This window comes from Leptodactylus fuscus, chromosome 9 (assembly GCF_031893055.1).
Source record: "Leptodactylus fuscus isolate aLepFus1 chromosome 9, aLepFus1.hap2, whole genome shotgun sequence".
NCBI classification, from domain to species: domain Eukaryota; kingdom Metazoa; phylum Chordata; class Amphibia; order Anura; family Leptodactylidae; genus Leptodactylus; species Leptodactylus fuscus.
In genome coordinates this window covers 16650353-16674785 of record NC_134273.1, presented here as the reverse complement: position 1 = coordinate 16674785, position 24433 = coordinate 16650353, and the positions used below count along the sequence as shown (strand labels likewise).

Below are 24433 nucleotides of genomic sequence, written 5' to 3'. Positions count from 1 at the left end.
TATATATATATATATATATATCCCTGTAATAAGCAAAAACTAGGACAATAGTAACCAGTCCTTGCATGGTTTATGGGTCGCTGCACAGGAAATTGCAGGGAACCTATGACATTGAAAACTAAGTCCGATCTGCAGGCAGTATGTTATAGAATAGGAGGAGCTGAGCAGATTGATATATATTTGTGACAGCATATCAGTGTGAATAGACATATAGCCATCAATTGCTGACTAGTACCGCCCACTGGACTCAGGCTGTCAATCACGGATTAGGACTGGATTCAGAATGAGCAGAGATTTTTGCTTTCTTTTAGTAGAAAATAGCTCTAAAGTTCTCCCTAGCAAAGCTCGAACTAAGCATTGCAAGTGAGACTGTGCCTTGTATACCTGTACTCACCAGGACAACTGTATCAAGACTGGTGTATCATATGCCAGTCTTAATAAACAGTCCTAGAGGTGAAGGGAATTGGAGATTTATGACAAGGCTGAAGTGTCTAATGATTTTTAGATTGTGCAGTGTGTATGTGACAGATTCTTCTTAGCAATGTTTAAGTGTGTTACTAGGGATAACCTTAGAGCCTTTTAGGGGGAGTTCACACGGAGTAATGTGCCGCGTGATGTGGCACGTATACACCGTGTGAGATTTTGAGCGCCGTATACGCTCCCATTGATTTCAATGGGAGTTAGGATCGTATACGCCACGTTATTTTGCGACTGTGATTTTGTGGCCGCAAAATAACGCGGCGTATACGAGCCAGGCTCCCATTGAAATCAATGGGAGCGTATACGGTGCTCAAAATCTCACACGGCGTATACGTGCCAGGTCACGCGGCACATTACTCCGTGTGAATGCACCCTTAAAAAAGGGTATATCATTTCTAAATAGGTGCACACATTGCTGCCATGTTTAAGAGGGCAAACATGTACGGCACCTGTAGGGAGTTTTAACTGATGGGAGGGATATTTTTCAGCCATGTTCACATCTGTACTGTGGTTCAGTTTTTGACGAACCAAACGAGTGGAGAGATGGATACAGATTACCTTCCATTTGTATCTGGCAGCTATTGACTTCAATGTTAAACTAATTTGCAGGACAAAGTCCTGCAGGCGCAGCTTTTACCTGGACCTAAAAAACTGACCTACCGAAGAGCGGATACCAATGGATGGCTCCTGAGCAGATTAGACACTCATTCAAATGGGTGTTTGATAAAAATGGGTCTATATAGATTTTCGGTTCTTTTGATGGAAAGGAAAAGAACCACAGCAGAGATGTGTGATGTGATTGTAGCCTCATATCACCTCCAAAATAAAACCCAATGGGCAATCTGACATTAGATGTTTTGTAGCATTCCCCATTGTCACATATAAACCAGATCTATTGTGCTGCTTAAAATAACAAAATCTCCAATGCTCGGTTCTGTTCCTGTCCTGAACACCACACGTATACTGTAGTATATCATATACAATACTCACAGGTAACCCCAGTTTTCCAGGCAATCCAGGTTTTCCAAGAAATCCAACAACAGAGTCAGACCCAGGGTAACCATTCGCGCCTCTTAATCCAGGTGGACCTTGTTTTCCCTGTATAAAAGAAGCACAGATTATGCACACAGATAATGGGGGGTCCTAACAGCATTAAAGGGGGCTTCTGCTACTATAGAATTTAAAGGGTTCGTCCTATCAGAGACAACATCTTTCGATTATCCAAGTCCTGCTCTGTGCTCCCTCCTAGGTAAGTTTCTGATTTTGCCAGGGTACCTTGCTACCAGCCAGGCGTATCCCTGCAGTGGGAATGTAGAACTGTATGGCGCCCATTCAGACACTGCAAACAGAGTTACTTTCCATTAAGGGCAATCTAAGGAACCTCCTTCAGGATGTCCATATTGCAGAACATGGGTTGTATTCATGACATGACCCCATTCATATTTTTTTTCTTTTAATAAATGATACGTTCTACAACTTTCTCATATCCTTTTATGTTTTAGTTCCTCACCATTTTCAAGACTTTTGGCTACATTCAGAGGGAGGAAACCTGTATATGGCTCACAGGTCAGGTATATATAATGGTATCCACTCTAGACAATGTTCTTTACACCTACCGGGAGGCCATGCTGTTTAGGTACATTCTGGACTGGAGAATCTGGTCCGATTGGCTGGATCTCCTGGTCCGAACATAGTGATCTATGATGCTGGGAGTCCTGGTCTCCTGATTATTATACATGGAGTTGCCACTTTGTCTCGGCTCTACTGTCCCATACTGTATATAGTGCGGACAGGTCAGGATTCCCAGCATCGTAGATGACTATTATACATGGAGTCCCCGCTTCTTCTCGGCTCTACTGTCCCATACTGTATATAGTGCGGACAGGTCAGGATTCCCAGCATCATAGATCACTAAGATAGGAGTCCTGGTCTTCTGACTAGGTTCGGAACAGGAAATCCACCTAGTGCACAAACCGGATTTTCCAGTCTCATTGCCCTATGTGCATGGGGCTGTAGCTCGTCGTGGCAAACTATTAGATTTATCCAACTACTGTTGACTATAATATACTACAAAGTTTTTTAATCTCTTTCCCGTAAGTCCCTATACTGTAAGTAACTTAAATTGCAATAAAGGTTCTGCTGTGCGGGCAGGACGAGTGTACAAATGGTTTCAGCATCACCTTCAGAAACAGAAAGCTGCAGGTTTATATATCCATCTGATACATTGCAGTGGCTGAGTATATAACAGATTGGTGTGGATACAGCTATATCACTGATCCATGTCATTTATTATATGGGATTGCAGCAATAATCCATCATGTAGTCACTTTCCTTGCTGGTAAAGTATTTTAGGCTTCTTACTGCTGATTAGAGATAAAACGCAGAACATCTGTTCTCAATAAAGAGGACGGCTGCAATGTGGATCACCGGGGATCAGACATCCATGTTAGAATAATATTCACTTTACAGGAGAGATATCTTGTCAGAGACAATATTCATACAACTCACAGGAATTCCCGGTTTGCCTGTCGCTCCTCTCATTCCTTTCTTTCCCTTTGCACCCTGAAATGTAAAGGTTTTTAGAGTTTAGACAGAGACGTACAGCGCAAGTGGTTCTGACATGGTAAAGAGGTTTTATAATATACACATGGCCAAGCATGCATGTCTTCTGAGAAAGCTTAGACACCCCGTTGGCTTACCTCTATTGAGAGCATTATCTGCTCCATTAATTGGGACGCAGATGGAATATTTATGGCTCTGTACGGTCAGGTGGGCGGTGTCAGACCAGGGTGGGGGCGTGATTCAGAGCACCAATCAGAGGCAGCCAGTGTCAGTGCTCAGAATCGTCGCACACCCTGCTTGCTCCTCCCTGACTCCGCCCTCCTGACAATACAGAGCCTGAATATTATATGAGGCACCAGAACTAACAGCATTGGAAAATCTGGAAGCGGTGAAAGGTCCACTTTAAGCCCATGTTAATCAGATCCTTGTAAAAATTAGTTTAGATGAAGAACTCCTTTAATACATAACTGAGAAAAGAAATACACCAAAGTGCATAGTCCTACACAGACAGTGATGAACACTATAAGACGTTACGAGGTTTGTGGTGCTTCAATCACAATGGTCAGGTCAGTGATCGTCTACAGAGGCCGTAGTCTGATGCATTAGGTCTGGTCTTCAGTGAAATGAAGAAATTACCAATACTTACCAATACGCCTCGCTCTCCTTTTTGCCCCGGGTCACCTCTCTCTCCTGGTTCCCCCTTAAAAAAAAAATTAAAAATTAGGTAGTGCAAGAATGTAAGTGGAAAAGAACAACTAATAATAATAATAATCTGGTATTCGGTGATTATTTGGCGATTTCTTGATGAGTTTTTGGTGACATTTTGCTTCTATACAGCAGCCAATATGACCGGACTCCTAGGATAGACAGTAAGAGTCCTGATTACTCCGCCCACACTCAATGATTGACAGTCTTCACTCAATCATTGTGGATGGGATAACCAGGACTCTGTGTCTTTCCAAGGAGTCCTATCAGGATTTACTTTGTTTTTTTTTTTTTTGCTCTGGATAATGTAATCCTATATACCAGCATGTTTATAATATTTTCAGCTGTAATAGATTTTTATTTTTTTTCAAACAAGCACTACATACTCACCTCTCCCTTCAGCCATGGAGCTAGCAGAAAGTCTCCGATCAGGTTCACAGTGTCCCTGACCACTGACCCATATGTAAACAATACAGCCAAAAGAAGCTGAGCAGTGATGCTCCATGCAAATGTTTGGGCAGGGTCAACAAACTCCAAGACTGAAATAGAGACTTCACTGGATCACCAGCCGCAGTGGCGGATCCAGACTTTGCGGGGCCCTGGGCAATTGACTGTGGCGGGGCCCTAATTACAAAAACCCGACATGTAAGTTTTTTCTGTCCGCTTGAAAAGTCGGACATATTTAGGACAGGCACGGAGTGTAAAACAATGCACCCGATGTCCATTTAAAGGGGCTCTATCAGCAAAATCATGCTAATAGACCCCACATATGCGTGAATAGCCTGTAAAAAGGCTATTCAGGCACCGTAAGTGTTATATTAACCCCCAGTCCCGTTTTTAAATAAAAGCATAAAAACGCCCGGCCCTGGATCCGCCCCTGACCAGCCGAACAGAGAGGCGAGTACACTGTGTTTTAAGCTACTCTGGGGGTTAAAAAAAAAACTATAAAACTCCAGCTTGACCCCTTTAAGCAATGATAGAAACTCACTGGTGGTCCTTGCTGTCCGATGGCTCCTCTTGGTCCAACAACACCAACTATACCCTATAAAAAAGATGACATATTCTCACGTTATATTCAGATTGTTGTGATGTAACCTGCAGCCAAAAATCAACATCTTCTCAAAAATGATGAGCACCCTAATGCCACTCATGTTTAGAGTGAGGCATAGATCTACTTCTTATTACCTTATAGCCCTCGTCCCCAGGTTCGCCTCGGTCTCCATGTTCTCCAGGAGGACCCTACAAGGAACAGAGTATTTTTAGTGTATTGTTACCATTGACAATGTGAATGTTAACTCAGTCATACAGAAACCCCTGATCATACAATGTGAATATTATTGACCTTAAATGTACAGCAGATCAGCTATTGGGGGACAGATGAGAGAGTGTCGACAGCTGAAACAAAGATACTGCCCCTTATGTACTCCAACCCTGTAACTAGAGTTAGGCGGAATATAGAGGTGTAGTGGGGGAACCCAGTACCCAAAGGGAAAGACTGACTGAGCGACTGAACACTGCTGAAGGGGACAGACTGGTAAAGTGTACCTCCAATCATAAAGCAACTTTTTATAAATGAGTAGTATAGGGAATATAAGAAACTTTGTGATATAACTTATTAAAGAAATCTGTTTCCTTCTCCCCTTATTGGGCCAAGTTACTTTTTACATAGAAGTCTATGGAGATGGGAGGGGCACAAGGAGGCTGCTGGAAAAAGACACAAATAACTGCAGCTGCTACATTCTGCTATGAGTGAGTGAAAATGAGCTCTTCTACCACTGCTATATATTCAAGATAAGACTTTATCACTGAATAAAATGAGGCAATAAGTCAATTAAGTAGCAGCAGCCTCCTCTTCCCCCTCACCTCTCCATAGACATCTCTATGTTAGGTATGGAGACATATTCTATACAGATAAAAGAGCGATGACAAGGAGCAGGAGAGAGGCCTAGTAAGTGGAGAAGGAAACAGATGTTGAGTATTTAAATATGTTAAAGTTGACGGAGGCACCGATTTCCAATTTGTCGCCATTTTGGGGTGGATCGATGACCCCAGAACAAAATCCATTGCCACGACAGCTGAGAGCGTATTGAAGGTTCCAAGACTGGTCTGGCATACACTTCTATTACAGGTTGCTTTATGCAGCCTGTAATAGAAGTGCCGCCATTTTACACATTGCAATGTATTTTTTTTAAGAGGTTAAAACATAATAAAAACTATATAAAAACCAACCAGAAAAATGTAGAAACTAGGACGTATGGAAGGTGGGGAGTCAAACACGAAAATCGAAAAATGGCTGGGGCAGGAAGGGGTCAATAAGATATATTACAAGGTTTCTTATAATCATCCGTACTACCCAGGAACCCCACAGATCATTTGCTACGAGCAGCCACGGTGCTGGGGTGAGAACTGCTTTTGCATCACGGCCAGGGATCATGTCACATTCCTCTGTTGCACGGTCTGTTTACAGGTTTGGCCCATTCCAGTGAATAGAGCTCATCTGTAATACCAAGTACTTGTTGTGCAGCTCTGTGTCTGACATTTTCTCGGAACTCTGCATTGTGCCGTTCCTCTGTTTCTCCTGGAAACGTATGAATAAATTACAGATAGGTGTTAGCATTATACTTGTGAAGGTGCCATATACTGACAGAGGAGCGGCACAATGCAGAGCGCTAAGGGAAGAAGCTCCAGAACTGGTACATAGAAGTAGTTACTAAAACAGACATGTCAGGCGAGGAGACAGATCCTCCTTAAAGGGGTTATCTGGGGAATAATAAAGCTATCAGAATATTCCGCTCACTGGTTAAGCTTTATTACTGATATACATCCAGGACACGCAAAGTCCTCTTTGTTACCTTGGGGGCCCGGAAGTCACTGATCAGCTTTATGATTCCCCAGATAACCCCTTTAAGTGACAGTCTGTATTATCCACTAGTGGTAGGTTATGGGTTATATATTATATATACACTGTTCTTTTGCGCTTGCAACTGCGTGAAACTACACGATATCCAACTGCATAAATCATTAGACCTTTACTACTATACTTGCACTTTAAAGGGATTGTCCAGGTTTTAGGATATAATGACCTATCCTTAGGATAGGCCACAATTTTCTATTCAGGGGTAGACCGATGAGTTGTACAAAGCCACTTCCAGTACACAATACGAGGCCAGAAGCAAAATCGTTCTTGTCCATGTATAGTGACTGGGCACCGCAACTGCAATTCAGCTCCCATTAAGGTCAATAGGAGCTGAGCTGCGGTATCACCATCCAGCCATTATATAGGGACTAGAGTTATTTGCTTCTGACCCTGTATTGTGTATAGTACGGGCGCTGGAAGCGGCCCTGTACAGCTGATCAGTGTGGGGGCCAGCTATCAGATATTTATGGCCATAAAACCTGTACTGAAGCATCTACAGTGGGGTAAGTATGACATATTTGCAGATTCCATTGGTGCACTAGCTTTACAATTGTGATACCATTATGGACTTTACATCGCCTTAATCCTTGAGTAATGTAATCAGATATACCACCTATGGTGGATATGTGTATATAGACCTAGCAGAAGAGGATATAGCTCCTGAAACAAAAATGCTTTAGAGAAAAACCTACTGGTTCACCTGGGGATCCCTGCGGTCCTATTACAGTATTGTCTTCACCAGGATAGCCCTGCAATGCAAAAACAGGCTTTACAATAAGGTTTTATTACAAAATCATTATTGATTACTGGCAATAATCTCCTGACGTTTTGATGGTTTCTCAGGATCTGTCCATACTTGTGCTGCGAGCCTTATAGTGGTCTGTGCTGAGCAGTAGAGGCCATGCTCTTGTGGAGACCCGATCACATGTAGTAAACAGGATGGCAGTGCTCGCTTATATGTGCAACCATCAATATGTCCAGGTGCCAGGAGGGTGAAGATGTTTGGCTGCCCGACCTCGTGCTGGACCCTGTATTGTCTCAGACATGCCAGGGGTCTCTTGTGTTTCGCTGCTGGGGATATTCCTATCAATGTTGCATTTAGGAACTACAATTTATATAGAAGTTAAAAAAGTGTAAACTATAACACTGTGCTTTAATGCTGGTGCTTGGCACAACCAATGCCCTCAGATAGGCTTTATGTAACCCACTGACAGCGACCTAACTACAATGTACAAATATATGAACGGAACGGACAGAGAACTTTCCAATGTCTCTTCATACCGAGACCTGTAACAATGACAAGGGGGGGTTAGAGGAAAAATGCTTGTACTATAGTCATAGGTGAGGATTCTTTACAGTAAGAGTGGCGACATGATGGACCTCACTGCCATAGGGTGTGGTGATGTCAGACACCTTCTACAAGTTCAAGAAGGTCCTGGATACCATTCTTGAAAATATGAGAACAGTATAGCATTTTTGGTCAACATGTCAAGGAAGGGATTTAATCCAAATCTCATATTTGGAATTGGGAGGATTTTTTAACCTGATTTTTTTAACCCAATCAAGTTTATAGCTTGTACTTGCCGGACTTATGTATTTACCCAATATGGAGCAGTTGACATCAGATGTGCTACTCCAAAATGAGGTAAAGCCACTAAAAGTGAATTGTAAACCTCTAACCTCGGGTCTACCAGGACTAAGGGTGCATTCACACTACGTTTCCTGAAGCTTATTCTGAACGTAAATCACGTTCAGAATAAGCGGCGTATAAAGCAGCTCCATTCATTCCTACGGGAGCCGGCATACGAGCGTGATTTACGAACGTGATTTACGTTCAGAATAAGCTTCAGGAAATGTAGTGTGAATGCACCCTAATACAACTGACGATGAATCAGGCACCATTAAATAAGTCACGCCAAGATGCACTGAAGACACCAGAACACTAGATGTAAACTGAATGTAAAGCCCAATAGACGACTGATACAGCCGACTGCCATGAATCCGATCCCGGGTTACCAACACTTTCTATAATATCTATTAGACCTTCTGGATTTCTTTAGGACCCAATTGAAATCCCACGGCTCTGAGCACTCAGATGCTGATGTCCATCACATGTACAGTACAGAACCCAAAGATGGAGAATTATCACTTGCTCTGTTCGTCTTACAAACTTCCCGTGACCTCTGAAATAATAGAACTGATACCTTTTCTCCTTTAGGTCCAGGTGGTCCTGGAGGTCCCGTCGGCCCTGTGTGGCCCTGTAAAGAAATATATATGTTATATGTATACAAGACCTTCACGTATACATGACCTTTAAGGGCATTTCTAAATTCTAGACGATTAAATGTTATACATTGTTGCCAAGATGACGGGTTCTCATCTTCGGTTGCCCATGAACACGACCATGAATGTAGGAACGCAGAAACTAAAACATGGTAACATATTAAAACAATGGCGAACGTCATACCCCATATCCTGGGATTCCAGGCTCTCCTTCCGGTCCCATGGCTCCTAAATGCCCCTGTCCAAACACAAGCAAGAAGAATTACACATGGCCGAGGCTTCCGGCTTTGTTGTGTTCTCGATAATTGGGGATCTGATTATCAAAGGCTTTTTATTGATCCCACTTGCAGTAAATAAGACATCTTCCTGCGTGACTCTGTGGTGACATACTCTTATAGTTCTGCCCCCTGGAATTATACAGAGGAATGTCTTCTTTGGCTCTTGAGATAATTACCGGCCTTTGATCTAAACATGGAGTTTATATCACAGATACAAATAAACACAGACCCCTCTATGGTGCTTTTCCCTCTATGTTGTTCTCTTAGATCAGACTAAGCTAAGATGGTCCTTGATTTCTTCCACATTCGACAGTACCCACCAGTGGTCCTCTTGTGCCCCGTGATCCTTTCGGGCCCGGTTCTCCCGACTTTCCTCTGTCACCTATACTTCCAGTCTCTCCAACCGGACCCGTCAGACCTTTCTCTCCCTGTAAGGGACATTGCCATAATTAGAAATTTGGGTAAAATTTTGTTTAAGCATTAAGGTTTCCAATGTACTGAGATTTCTAAGATATCATTATAAAACGTAATACATACATCCAATTCTAAAAACACTTATCATAAATGAATAGAAGAAACCTTGTAATACATCATATTAGAGAAATCGGTTTCCTTCTCCACTTATTAGGCTGCTCTTCTCATCTTCATTCAGACTGTTTATTTGTAAAAGATCTGTATTTAGCCTCACACACAGAAGTCTATGGAGCGGGAGGGGACAACACGGTGGCTCAGTGGTTAGCTCTGGAGTCCTGGGTTCCAATCCCGCCAGGAACAACATCTGCAAGGAGTTTGTATGTTCTCCCCGTGTTTGCATGGATTTCCTCCCATTCTACAAAGACATACTGATAGGGAAAAATGTACATTGTGATCCCTATATGGGGCTCACAATCTAATTTCAAAACAAACAAACAGAAGTCTATGGAGCGGGGAGGGGGAGGAAGCAATTGATGGATTTACTGCCTCATTCTGAGCAGCGTCCAAATAGATCCCTTTCTCAAAGAGTAGCATAGCTTAGTTATTTGTGCATCTTTTCAGCAGTCTGCTCCTCTCCTCTTCATAGACTTCTATGTAAAAAGCAACTCAGCCTAATAAATGCAGAAGGAAACCGAATTCTTTAATAAGCTATATTACAAAATTTCTTATATTTTGTAGACATGATGGCTCAGCGGTGTTATCTATAGAGGTGTTATTTTCTATTGTAATCCTGTTTGTGATGTAAATGAGGTGACTGCTGATAAGAAAACATAATTATCAGTTTATTATTAGGCTTAGTGACCAGAGTGAAAATTGTAGGATATAGTATTTTTTTTTTTAAAACATATAGATAATTACATGGAAAAAGAAATTAAAAAAAAAAAAAAAAATGCTTAACATAAAATAAACTTGATTTAAAAAATAGCAAATTTTCTGGTGACATCTTGTTTTAGCATGCAAGTTAGTGTGATATATTAAAGATATTGGTGCTTGCAGTTTCACAGCGGGGTGTACTCACCTTTTTGCCAGGACGACCCCTGTGACCCGGAGCGCCTTGTTTGCCCTCTGGTCCCTGTGTGTTAATAGAACAAGAACTACTGACTATTGTACAACTTAATATATTAACAAGTCTTATCCAGCAAGTACAGATTATATATGGGACGTGTTACTTATACATTCTAGAATAACATAAACCTATACTTTCAAGGGGTTGTTTGGGGAGTTTAGATTAACATACCAGAATGGGCAGACTCTTAATGATGGACCAGAGTGGTCCAGCCTAATTTGACCCCCGGGTCATGTGATTAGAACCCGTATTTTGCCCACTGGGTCACTGTGCCCCTCCCTCCTTCCCGGATCTTACTAGTCTCACCCCAAAGCACAGGTGATTGGTGAGATCAGGAAAAAATGGGGGAGGGGTGTAACAACCTGGGGGTCATTACCCCTGGTCTATCATCAAAAGTCTGCCGGATCAGGTAAGTTAATCTAAATTCCCCAGACAACTCCTTTAAAATAAATTTTCCAACAGTGTCCAACATCCACAATATATCTATGTAACAGTGGTTAGATCTGTTTTATCATCTAACATAGATTTCTAAAATTCCCAATGCAGACAAAGAATTATAATTTTCTGCACCACCACCACTAGGGGGAGCTTACTACATACTGTTATATTACTGAGTTTGATGCCTAACAATGCAGTAAGCTCCCCCTAGTGGAGGCTGCAGGCAGACAGGATATATTATTTACCTGTAGCCCAACTCGGCCAGGTTCTCCAACCGATCCCTGGATACCTGGTATTCCTCCTTCTCCCTTTTCTCCATTCTCTCCTTGAAGACCAGGATCACCAGGTTCTCCCTTCAAAAAATATCACTATCATTTTTTTGCAGACATAAAAGATGCTTGGAATAATGGTTACTGTCGGGAGATGGCCTGGGGGGTGAGGGGTTTGTTTTGGAGTGAGAGTTTTTATCATTAAGTTTTATAAAAGCTGTAAAAATGCCATAAAAAAATTCTGAAAACAGTATAAAGCGATCCATCAGAGGAACCCTAATGGATACCCCTTCTATTTATTAGTGCGTATTGATATGGGGGTCCTATCAGAGAAACCCCATGCGCTCAAAGGAGAACCCATGGTCTCAACAGTGATTGTTACCTTTGGGCCATCCTTTCCTTGTACGCCATCTTCCCCAGCTGGACCTGGTGCTCCCTGTTTAATTTACAAAAATTCACAATGTCATGTTGGCCTCAATGTATTGTATTTATCATAAGTAATGTATTTATTATGTGGCAAAATCCAGGAAAGAAAGCTGCGTACATACGAATGAGACACAGATTCCCCCAAGAGTCAAGGGCTACAAAAGAACTGGAGAATCGGTTCTACACAGGTATTGTCCAACGTTATTTTTTTTAAAGGGATTCTACCATTAAAATCAATATTTTTCTGGTTGGCACGTAGGCCACAAGAAAATGGCCGCTTACTTACTGTGTAAGCGGGCATTTTTCTTGTGGCCGCGAGCATGCACAGTCAGCTCTGCCCGAGGCCTAGAAGTTTAACCGCCTGCGCCGGAAGAAGACGCGTGAAGAGGCCATTCCTGAAGAAGATGGAGGCTTCGCTGGAGAGTTCTCTCGCAGCATTGGGGACGCCCCCAGTGCTGTTTGAGTGCTGAGGACCGCCCCCAGTGCTGCGAGAGAACTCATTTGCATACCAACGAAAACCCAGATTTGTACAGAACGGCGGCGCGGAGAAGACATCTAAAGGTAGGAGAGGAATAGCCTTTCTTAAGGCTATTCCTACGTGTCAACCAGAAAAAAAATTGGTTTTAATGGTAGAATCCCTTTAATATGTGACCCAGAATACCATTGGGACCACATTACCAATGTAATGAAATTCTGTCTGCGGGCCCATCATTCAGCTGTGAACTTACCCGTATTCCTGGCTCTCCTGGTGCCCCTGTGTTACCGATATTTCCAATGTCTCCCTGCGATCCATAAAGAGGAATCAATAATGTTTTTACATAAATTTAGTAGAATATAAAAACGATCCAATTTAATTACTGACGAAGAAGGATCAAAGAAACTAAACAGAATAAATCCACAAAAATACAATTTCGGCTACTCATTGCCATTGTTCCTATTTTGTCTAATATTACAAAGAAAATTAAAGGATATATAAAAATTTTCTATATGTCCCAGGAGATCAGTTAGTCCTTCTCTTCACTGTCTAGTGCCTGTCTGAAAAACAACTGGCTGCAGCAGGAGCCTCCCCCCTCTGCCCTGTCTAAAGAACAACCCTTTAGTCTTCATTGTTCAAAAACAGGAACAAGCCTTCTCCAAATTGGTTAGAGACCAAATCTCTGAAATACCATTGTTTGCTTCAGCATTGAGATTTGCGTTCACTTGGATCAAGGGAACCAACCAAAACCAAGACCAACAGACCAAGGCCCTTAGTATAACACATTCTTCTGGCATCATCATTCTAGTTATGGAGCCTAATAGTGGCTTTACCTTACTCCAGCTAACACTTGGCATTGTGCATGGTGCTTAGCTATGGAAACCCAATATTGGAAGCCCCAGATATTGCTATAAATAGGGTTGTGAACATGGTGTATTGTATTTCATGCAATAAGCGATGAGTTGGTATACCACCCAAAACCTTACTTGGAAACATTTTGTTGAGAACAGTGAGCCTGGTACACCAATACAATTTTTGGATATAGCCAAGCGCACAGTGGGTGTGGTCACATCCATTTATGCCATTGCCATACCCACTTTTACGTATCAGCATGCCCCCATTGGATACTAAACATATTGGGAGGTCACCCCTTTGTCTGGGACCCTCCCTTAGTGTCTAGGAGAGTTGGCAGGTATGCCCAAAACACCTCCATCCATAACCACATTGACAAGTGTTCTTCTAGATGGGTGGTCTTGTCAATGAAGATGGCTAATATCGTATAGAAAAAATTTGTTATGGAAAATCTGGTCAAGATTGAGGTCTGTGGGGAACACACACGGTGAATATAACGCCTGACATATGATGGCCTACCTTAATTCCAGGATCTCCTTGAGGACCAGCATCTCCTTCACTTCCAGGAGGCCCCTGTATAACACATCATATAGTGTCAGATAACCTCATACACATAACAATTGGAAAGCCAACAACTCATACAGAGGATTAGCAATGATGGCTTTGACAAGATACTCTTTACGTCACTGAAGAATTTTCCAACATACTGGGCACTGCCTGAGGCATTGATTTTGCACAATGTATATGTGTCGCATTAGGAATGAGTCAATGCTTCCTTCAAAAAATTATTTCTAACTACAACCAAATTTTTCTTGAAATATTCTAAATAAAAAACCGTACAAAATATTTTCACGCAACAGGGAAATTGAGAGCTTAAACGGTCACTAACATTCCAGACAACTCAGCATGTGATTCTGAACCAAAATGTAATGCACTTTTGTGAAATACTGCCGTTTTCTGCCTGAAAAAAAAAAAATCTCTATAATTGCTGCTAATTTGCCGTTCGCTCCCTGCTACTAGGGATGTTCCATCCTTAGTAATCATAAAAATCAGGATGGGTTCAGGGAGTGTAGAGGGAGGGACTGGATTTCTTCACACAGTGAATGAAGAGGGGAGGGGCTGGTTTCTCTCTCTCTTTTTTTTTTTTTTTTTATCAGTAGGTCTTTGAAGTGTGGGAGGAAACCCCCGCAAACACGGGGAGAACATATAAACTCCTTGCAGATGTTGTCTTTGGCAGGATTTCAGTGCTGCAAGGCTGCAGTGCTAACCACTGAGCCACCGCGCTGCCTGATGGGCTGGTTTCTCGCCACAGCCTCTATACATCTGCACTGAGAGGATTCTGCAGCAAAGTGCTCCAAAGCTATCGCAACGGTAGCTTACACAGAAGCGAAAACAACTCCAAATGTCACACTACCCCTACCTTCAACAGGGTATAGACTATAATTTACCAAGTTGTATATAGCAATATTATACAGTATACAGATGACTCACCTCTGGGCCGGTTTCTCCAGGTGGACCTGCATCTCCTTGTGGTCCCTTTGGTCCCTAACATTTAAGACAAATGATATATTTTATATTAATAACCCAGAAAGTGAAATATTTGATGAGGATAGTCTATTCCATTACTGGTGGGTTATGTGAAGTGTCTCCAGGAGTTTGTTTCATTGTACGGTTTCGGCACGGTTCCTTCTCAGGGGCTCGAATAAACAGGGCCGTTGACTTGAGCTCATATTTAGAGGCAGACATGTGGGGTCTGATGGTCTGAACCCGAGTACATTTGGTTTCTAATTGAACAAATGATAAACATCTGGGAGAATTCTGGCACAATGAGCTTCAATGGGTTGTAGAAGTCTGCTCTGAATTACGCCGTACAGCCTGTGAATTCCTCATAAGGGCCTATTGTTCTTTAAATTATTATGAAACTAAATAGCTTTATTATAAATGGCAAACTAATCAATCTGCTTTTCTGGGTCGGAGAGCTGTACAAATATGTATGGGAAAGTCATTGAGATTGGCAAAATGTAATGTGGCTTGTTTCCTTCTTTTACACCACAGTGATTTCTTGCAGGCAGTCATTGATCAAAGAGACAGCTCTTGACAGATGTGCAGCAGTACTGTAAAGTGACCTGACTGCAGTACTAGCTGTGACCACCAAGTGGCGAACCAGAAAACCTTAACATGTTTCATACTGTATGTGCATGGCAAACTGTGTATTATACTAACTTATAAATGCAATAAGGAAATGTAGTGGTAATGGAAAGCTGTAGAGACGGCCCATAAAGTGTGCATTAGTGAGCCCACATATGGAGTAGTACGTAGCACCCATCCGTTCGAATATGCTTCTATAATAAATAAATGAATTAGGTCATCTTAGGCTTGTGATGGCGAACCTATGGCACAGGTGCCAGAGGTAGCACTCAGAGCCCTCTCTTAGGGCACCCATCTGTGGAACAGATTACACACTGTGTGGGGGCCACCGTGGAGCAAATTGTACTGTGTGGGGACCACTGTGCAGCAATTATACTGAGTGGGGGCCACTGTTGGAGCTGATTGTACTGTGTGGGGACCACTGTGCAGCAGATTATACTGAGTGGGGGCCACTGTGGAGCCAAGTATACTGTGTGGGGACCACTGTGGAAAAGACTGGACTTTGTGAGGGTTACGGTGGAGCAGAAAGCCCCATTTGTATGACCATACAGGTCTGTAATTGTGTGCAATTGTGGATCCACACATTATTAAGGTTGAATTGCTGTGTTGGCACTTTGTGATAATTTAGTGGGTTTTGGGTTGCAGTTTGGGCACTCGGTCTCTAAAAGGTTCACCTTCACTGTCTTAGGCTATCCACACATGCCCAAGTTCTCATTAAAACTGGCTGTACAATTTTGGTGAACCCTACAAGTGCATGTGAGGCAGCTCCCTTGTGCTACAGATGCTGAGGAGTGTGATTTCTCCCTGCCTCCCCCTGCAGAGTCTGCTGTAGGTGCGCCCATCTCTCTACACTCATACAAAGCCCATGTATTTCATTTCCCTCACCTGCAGACTATATTGTGTGCGCTTTGTTTCCCATATTGAAAAGCATACGTGATCTGCCCTCCCTGAAGACTTGGATGCTTTTTCATACTTTTCTGCCAAAAACAACCTCCTCTCCACTCCCTTCTGCCATCTTTACCGCAGTAGATCGCTGAGGCAAACTATGCAGCCAGGAACAGTGTGCTTTTGGATCTATGTCAGATGCAGCAGGCCAGCCGAAGGAGTTACACAGACTATACAGCAGCAACAATTTTTTTTTTTTTTTTAAACAAAGTCTATCTAGAAAGCTGTTTAGTTTTGTATGAGGTACACATACAAGCAATAAAATAATGAGTGCAAAGGTGTCCATACCCTTTACTTCCACATCTATTCAGGAGATTTGGAGCTCAATAAGAACCAGAACACACTCGTATCATCCGACTGTCCTATACATTCAGTCAATATGGAATCTAGCTGTGACTAGACATTCATGGATGAAAAGTAGTGAAATCTAGCTGTAGGCTTTTCTATGGTAACATGTACTAGTCATATGTGAATGGCACAATGGATTACGGGTTGGCACTGTTACTTGGACCCGAGAATCTGCTTGTAGCTCGTACTATGATGTTGGATCAATGTGGCAGATTATGATGGGAATGTGCATATACTGTATGTTAATGATGTAAAAATATATAATATAATATAATATAAACATACTGCTTCTCCTGGAGGACCCATGTCTCCGACGCTTCCTGATGGACCAGGTGTGCCCTTGCAAAAAAGAACAAAAGAAAAAGCAAATCAATGACCTGTGGCACTCTAGTTGTTGGAAAACTACAACTCCCAGCATGGCCTGACAGACACAGAGTTGTAGTTTCGGAGCTATCAGGGCATGTAAGGAGGAATCCAGCATTTGCCGTAGTGATCTGTGAGGGCCTCTTAAGTCATTTCACAGACTACAGCAGCCTATAAGAAGATGAGCACGACTCTCACGTCCTTTTGCTAGAACATCTCCTCGCTAGCAGTGATCTGATGACATGTTGTCATATAATTAGTAGTCTGAAGACCTGGAGAGGGGGGGGGGGGGAATCTGTCAGAACGCTTCATAGACAGTAAGGGACACATCTGGAATATGATGAGCAGGCATCTGCTTTGTACAACATCCAGAATGAAAAGCAGTAGAGATTTGGTTCAACCAAAAAAAAAAAAAAAAACTAGAATTTTCAGTGATATTTATACATTACGTTTGGCAAAATGTCAATGACAATGATATTAGAAAAAGTACAAAAAACACAAACCATATAGTCCCTATTCAGTGGTGCCCAAGCAGGGGGAAGCCTTTTGGTTAAATAGATTCTGCTTTCGTAACGACAAACTGCAGCTGCCACTAGAGGGCGCTCCCTGCATGTTAGAAAGTCTTTACCACTAATTCTATAAATCCACATGCAGTTAGCTCCCCCTAGTGGTGGCTGAACTAGGGTAATATCAAGGAAAAATAAGAAATGACTATAGACTACCATTCAGTCTACCTCAGACTACCAGTATAGTGCGAGAAGCTGGTGGGTATTTTATGTAAATGAAAAGAGGGCTGGAAATTGGAGGAACGCTCCATGTATTTTACTATACATTATGTACTTATTGTGACATTTTTATTGTGAACCACAGAGACACCATTACTCATCTCCTCATTCCTCCGGGGATCCATTGCTGGTTCTCCTTGTTTATATGCAGACATCAATGGACACAGGGAGAAATCAAGGAGGCATCTCTGGGTCAGGAGCAAAATTTGGAGATCTCGGAGGACTCCTGAAACACCGCTCAGGGCCACAAGGGCCTATTAGAGGAATCAGGAGAGTCCTCCACCACCAGGGGCTCCAGATAAGCTCCTGTATAAATCCCACCGGGGTAAATGGGGCAGTTTCAGATATTTTTATATGTCGCGCTGTAATACATTTCTACAGCAAAGTGATATGGTCACAAATAGGGACTGTCATTCCTAGATATTTGGGAGGTAGAGTATGATGTAAGAATTCACAGTTTACAACTACAGCGCGTCCCGATAATTTGCTCCTATGACAGTCCAATTCCAGAATCTGTATCTAATTACATACAGTATAATGAGTTCCATTCAATCAAACTCTATCTGAGAAGTATAAAGAGGAGCGGCGCTTCTATCCCGTCTGGGTCACCGATAGGACACCGCTAGTCCTTACATTTATTTTTAATGTACGTGAATAGGAATTTTCCATCGACACGTCTTTAAATTCATCATATTCTGGAATCAGGGGCTGGCAATGATAGGCTCCATTCAGATCACGTTTTTTATATCAGGATAGCCGTCTGTATACACAGCAGTCTGTTTCTCCCAGTTTTTTTTTCTTTGACGGACATAAGGGTACGGCACAGAAATGGATTCTTTTTTTTAATGACATTAATCTCTATGTAAATGGATGGCCAGTACATTATCGGATATGACTGTGCGCAGCTCCTCTTGCAGAAGCCGTCTCCGGACTGAACTATAAAAAGAGGTTCTTCAGCAGCTGCACTGTGCATTACACAGCTCTCTGTCACAACTGCTGCAGACTATAAACTTGTTGAGGATTCAACCAATTACAAGCCCTTTTAATAGACGGTCTACAGTAGCAGCGGTGTGTATTATAAGGAATACTCAGAATTTACAGTAGGGGGCATTATCACACGTTTATTGACAACAGAACAGTTTCTATATTATTATGTCCTCTTATAGGAAAGGTATATAATCTCAAACAGTATAAGACAGTGGGCTCAATAATAAGGATTACCACATTAAAATCTAAATGCAAGATGTCCCCCCTAGTGGTGACTGCGAGAACTAGAATTTTATCAATTAAAATGGTATTCTGGTGTATACACATTATCTCCTATCCACAGGCCAGGAAATAACTGTCTGATCTATTGGTACCCAACCATTGGGACCTCCACCCATCATGATCTATGGGTCTTGTGTGCCCTGTATGAATGGAGCAGCCTACTATGGGACTCCCATAGATGTGAGAGCTGTCCCATGAGCACACGGGGCCTGCACCATTCCATCTCTTAGAGTGTCCCTTTAACTCCAACTCTCCATACATTACATTATTTGTAACATTCATTGTATTACTTACAGGTTTTCCTTGTTCTCCCCTTTCTCCATGACTTCCCACCTTGCCCTATGTATGAATAGAAAGAGAATATATAAATCAGAGCAGAGACAGGTATAATAGACAGTACAATGACCATCATGGGTGACATCTTAGCAGTTATTTTTATAGGTGGTTATGGTTCGCCTTGTAAAAACCTTCTTCACACTACAGCTCCTCCAGAACCGAAGGTTATCATCATTATGGGGGTCTCCTACTAATGTATTTGACAAAGGGTAACTATCTGATCAAATGGCTTCAAGTCACCGAGAACTCCAGAGACCACAAAAACAGGGGTCCCCTGTGTCCTATGTATGAATGGAGAGGAAGTTGGGTATGTGCACTTTAGATCCATTCACGTTCAGGGGATTGCTTAAAGGGGTACCTGGGACTTCTATATTGATAACCTATACTTAGCATAGTTCATCAGCAAGTTGTGGGATCTACACCACAGGGCCGCCATGTTCAGGTGAGCTCTTTTCATTGATTCCCAAGCCCAGCGCTGCACATATTGTAGGGGCTGTGCTTAGTATTGCAGCTCAGCCCCATTCACTTTAATATGACTGTGCCATGTGACTGATGAACGTGATGTCATCGGCACAGGGAGGAGGCTCATGAGTGCCGCAGTCTCTTGAAATTGCTGACTGGTGGGGGTCCTGGGTGCAGGATATACGTATAGGCCATCAATATAAACCTCCTATTATACACCTTGCAGAGAAGCTGAAGACAATGCTCATCTATCTCCAGCAGCATCAAAGACAAGGACTCTCTGCATCTTCTCTGCTCCTTGCACCCATGTCAGAGCAATGCCACAGAAGAGATGGAGAGTCTTGGGTATGGTAAGTACTGAGACTAATCCTCACTGCTGGCTCCTGGTTCCCACCACTCTCCTCAGTCATCATTTAATGTTGGCTGACCAGCATAGGTAAGAAAACTGCCCCCGGTGTACACTCCAGGGTGCAAATGATCCTTTAGATTACAGTGCATCAGATTTTTGCATCTGGAGAACAGGGGTCAGCCGCAGCAGCGAGGGAAGGAGTCATGGTGCCTGCGTGGCTCACTTCCTTGCAACTTCTGAGAATAGCTGAGCGTCTCTGCTGGATTATTCTCTGAACTCCCATAGAAGTGAATGGAGATGTTACTGGGAATGGTGTGGGTCCCAGATGTGGGACCTTCATAGATCGGATATTTATGGCATATGGATATGCCATAAATGGCCCAGATGGGGGATACCCGTTTATGTAGAGAGTAGGAACATTTACTGCAACTAAAGGTAAGAAGATGATTCATATGTAAGACATGATGAAAGGGTCTTGTTAACAAGTCAAAATATGAATAAGTATATTGATGGGAAAAAAATGGGGTATAACCAGCTATGGCCAGTAAGTGGGGTATCAACACGCGGACAGTCCTCTCTGCGGTATATAACTGTACATGTGTATACATACATATCATTATTATTGTGTAGATACAGATTTCAGACTACTCACAATACGTCCTGGAGGTCCTTTTTTCCCAGATTCGCCTCTTTCACCCTGAAACAAAGGATAGAAAGTTATCATCACATACCGAATAAGACAAGATTCTACAATAGATCATATCAGTAGTTCATTTACCTTCAACCCTGGGCTGCCCTGATCTCCTAGAGGACCATCGGGGCCACGTGGACCCTAAAAAAGAAAGCGGATGGAGTAGCCATATAGTAGTGATGCTCTAATAAGATGGATGATGTGAGGCGCTATCTGTATACGACAACCATTATGGTAAAAAAATAAAGTTTTAAAAGTAATGATTTTTTTCATAAATCATCATGATGGTCAAGGGATTGTAGCAGAAAGTGTTCAATTCCCCTGCAGCGCCACCACAGGGGAAATGAAGTATTACACAGTTTCTATTAATACTGGGGCTATGTAACGTATGGATGTGCTGTATCCTCCAGTGACAGGCACGTCAACAGGGACACAATAACACTGGGATAATGTTATTTTGTCCTAATTTTCCATTAAAGGGATCCTATCATTAAAACTCATTTTTTTTTGTCCCTTACATGTAGGAATAGCCTTAAGAAAAGCTATTCATCTCCTACTTTTAGAGGTCTTCTCTTGGCTGCAGTTCAGTATAAATCGCGGTTTTTGTTGGTATGCAAATGAGTTCTCTCGCAGCACTGGGGGCGGTCCTCAGCGCTCAAACAGCACTGGGGGTGTCCCCAATGCTGCGAGAGAACTCTCCAGCGCTGTCTCCATCTTCTTCAGGAACAGTCTCTCTTCGAGTCTTCTTCCGGCTTCAAACTTCTAGTCCTCGGGCAGCTGACTGCACATGCCTGCCGGCCACAAGAAAATGGCCGCTTACAATACTGTGTAAGCGGCCTTTTTCTTGTGGCCAGCGGGAGAGTGCATTCGGCTTTGCACTAGGCCTGAGGCCTAGAAGTTTGAAGAAGATGCGTGAATGGCCCGTTCCTGAAGAAGATGGAGGTGGCGCTGGAGAGTTCTCTCGCAGCATTGGAGAAGAGAGGCCATTCCTGAAGAAGATGGAGGCGGAGCTGGAGAGTTCTCTTGCAGCATTGGGGACCGCCCCCAGTGCTGCGAGAGAACTCATTTGCATACCGACAATAAGCGGTATTTAAACCGAACGGCGGCGCGGAGAAGACATCTCAAGGTAGAAGAAGAATAGCCTTTCCTAAGGCTTTTCCTACGTGTTAGGGACAAAAAATTGAGTCTTAATGATAGAATCCCTTTAACTTTGGTTTAATTTAGGCAACCCCCCCCCCAAAAAAAAACAACAAAAAAAACATGGCTGTAGGACCCCCTTTGCTTTACGGATCGTTGTAAAATGGACTGGGGTTTTAGTGGTTAAAATGCCAATGGATGATGAGGATGATACAGAAGTGGAATTCCATGGGGAGATGTAGCCATTAGAAGTTGGCAGGTTTGTACAAGCTCGGCAGGAATGTAACTTTCCACTTGATTCTAGAAGGTGGTGGATGGAAGTTAGGAAGTGTATGATACACCGTATCTCAGACATGAAGAGGAGTGGGGACCAGCAGTCAAGAGCAGGTCATGCACATCGTAAATCTCCTATATACTTTTATCTAGAAGGTAAAGAAATTTGTTCTCATTTAAGAATCTTCAGTTCTGGCGGGGAACGATGATGGATGTATAGAGCATGTAGGGGTGATACGTCCTGTAACTGTAGATTTATCACCCTAAATACAGTAGTATCTGAATAGTAAGTAACGTGATGGAACAATAATCACATTTATGTGTTGAAAAACACGATCCAAAACCACTATGAGAAAAGTAAGTGCCCCCTGAGTTACTCAGCCAACCAATATATCAAATCAAATGAATAACTAGATTCAGCCGCTTAACCGAGCCAAGCTTCATCATAGCAAGACATCTTGTATCTTATCCACAAAGTCATTGGACGTTTTTCAGACACCATCGAACCGCAACGAGAGCCATTAGCCATAAATGGAGAAGACAATAAGATGGTAACAGATTGTAAAAGACATACGTCCATCCAGTTTACTCTATTATCCTGCAATGAGGTCCAAGCCAAGTGATGTTGTTTTAGTGCAAAAATCCTCCTATTTATTTATTTATTATACTTATTTTTATAGCACCATTATATTCCGCAGCGCTTTACAGACATTGACAGTCACTGTCCCATATATAGGGCTCACAATCTATATTCCCTATCAGTATGTCTTTGAAGTGTGGGAGGAAACCGGAGTACCTGGAGGAAACCCACGCAAACACGGGGAGAACATACAAACTCCTTGCAGATGTTGTCCTTGGCAGGACTCAAAATCCAAAATAAACTTGGTCTACATGAATTTACCAACTATAACCTGTAGTATTTTTTTAAAAAAACAGACATCCAGCTCTTACAGTAAAGAATCCTCTTCTAACTTTGTGAAGAAACCTTCTTTCCGTTAGATGTAGAGCCTTGTTACAGCTACAGCCCTGAGTATAACAGACAGCAAATCGGGGACACACTAGTTATAACTCAGGTCAAGTATTTATTAAAAGCATTGATCGCCTGTCCATGCTCATATCCACTGCTGTCCAACACCGCCCATGACACTCTGTGTAAGGACTGCAAAAACCGAAACCTCATTCATGTACCAAAGAGAATATACTGTAATGGGACCAGCAGGTGTTGGGACTCTCTCAAAAAACATGAGAATCCCTCAAAGATCTTAAAGCTCAAAAGGACTCTCTTAGAAGACAAAGGACTCAATATCTTAAAGGGGCTCTATCAGCAAAATCATGCTGATACAGCCCCACATATGCGTGAATAGCCTTTAAAAAGGCTATTCAGGCACCGTAAATGTTATATTAAACTACCCCCCAGTTTTAAAATAATACCATAAAAAAGAATGTGATCTACTTACCGAATGTGCACACTGGGCGGGCATTCAGGGTGTGTCTTCATCTTCATCCACGCCTCTTCTTCCTCCGATGTCCTTGGGTCCCGTCCTCCTCCGGTGCTCGCGAACGGACATTGATAAAAAAAAAATGACCTGGGCACATGCGCAGTAGCATGCGGCTTCTACTACGGCTACTGCGCATGCGCCCAGGCCATTTTTTTTTTATCAATGTCCGTTCGCGAGCACCGGAGGAGGACGGGACCCAAGGACATTGGAGGAAGAAGAGGCGTGGATGAAGAAGACGGCGCACCCTGAATGCCCGCCCAGCATGCACGTTCGGTAAGTAGATCACATTCTTTTTTAGGGTATTATTTTAAAACGGGGGGGTAGTTTAATATAACATTTACGGTGCCTGAATAGCCTTTTTAAAGGCTATACACGCATATGTGGGGCTCTATCAGCATGATTTTGCTGATAGAGCCCCTTTAAGACTGGATAACTATGCTTCGGGCAAAGAACTTCCACCAGCATGGACATGGCTTCAAGTAATGGCTCTGCATCCATGTAAGAGGAGGACAACTCTCCAGCAATTCTCTGTAATAAAGTGTTAATAGGTAAATAGTGTTGTCAAAAAGTTTAATTCCGGGGGCAACACGGTGGCTCAGTGGT

General features: G+C 42.6%; 1 protein-coding gene across 1 annotated transcript in view; it reads right to left on the bottom strand.

The window, feature by feature from the left end:
- COL24A1 (collagen type XXIV alpha 1 chain) overlaps positions 1–24433 on the bottom strand; it is a 158910-nt gene that overhangs the window by 12273 nt on the left and 122204 nt on the right. The window contains exons 29-47 of the mRNA XM_075286987.1: positions 21009–21062; positions 20883–20927; positions 19378–19422; positions 16952–17005; positions 14717–14770; positions 13745–13798; positions 12627–12680; positions 11855–11908; positions 11449–11556; positions 10718–10771; positions 9546–9653; positions 9132–9185; positions 8869–8922; positions 7357–7413; positions 4933–4986; positions 4736–4789; positions 3689–3742; positions 2989–3042; positions 1471–1578 (exon numbers count right to left, since the gene is read on the bottom strand). Coding sequence (XP_075143088.1) covers positions 1471–1578; positions 2989–3042; positions 3689–3742; positions 4736–4789; positions 4933–4986; positions 7357–7413; positions 8869–8922; positions 9132–9185; positions 9546–9653; positions 10718–10771; positions 11449–11556; positions 11855–11908; positions 12627–12680; positions 13745–13798; positions 14717–14770; positions 16952–17005; positions 19378–19422; positions 20883–20927; positions 21009–21062 — 1173 coding nt within the window. The remainder of the gene's footprint in view (positions 1–1470; positions 1579–2988; positions 3043–3688; positions 3743–4735; positions 4790–4932; positions 4987–7356; positions 7414–8868; positions 8923–9131; positions 9186–9545; positions 9654–10717; positions 10772–11448; positions 11557–11854; positions 11909–12626; positions 12681–13744; positions 13799–14716; positions 14771–16951; positions 17006–19377; positions 19423–20882; positions 20928–21008; positions 21063–24433) is intronic.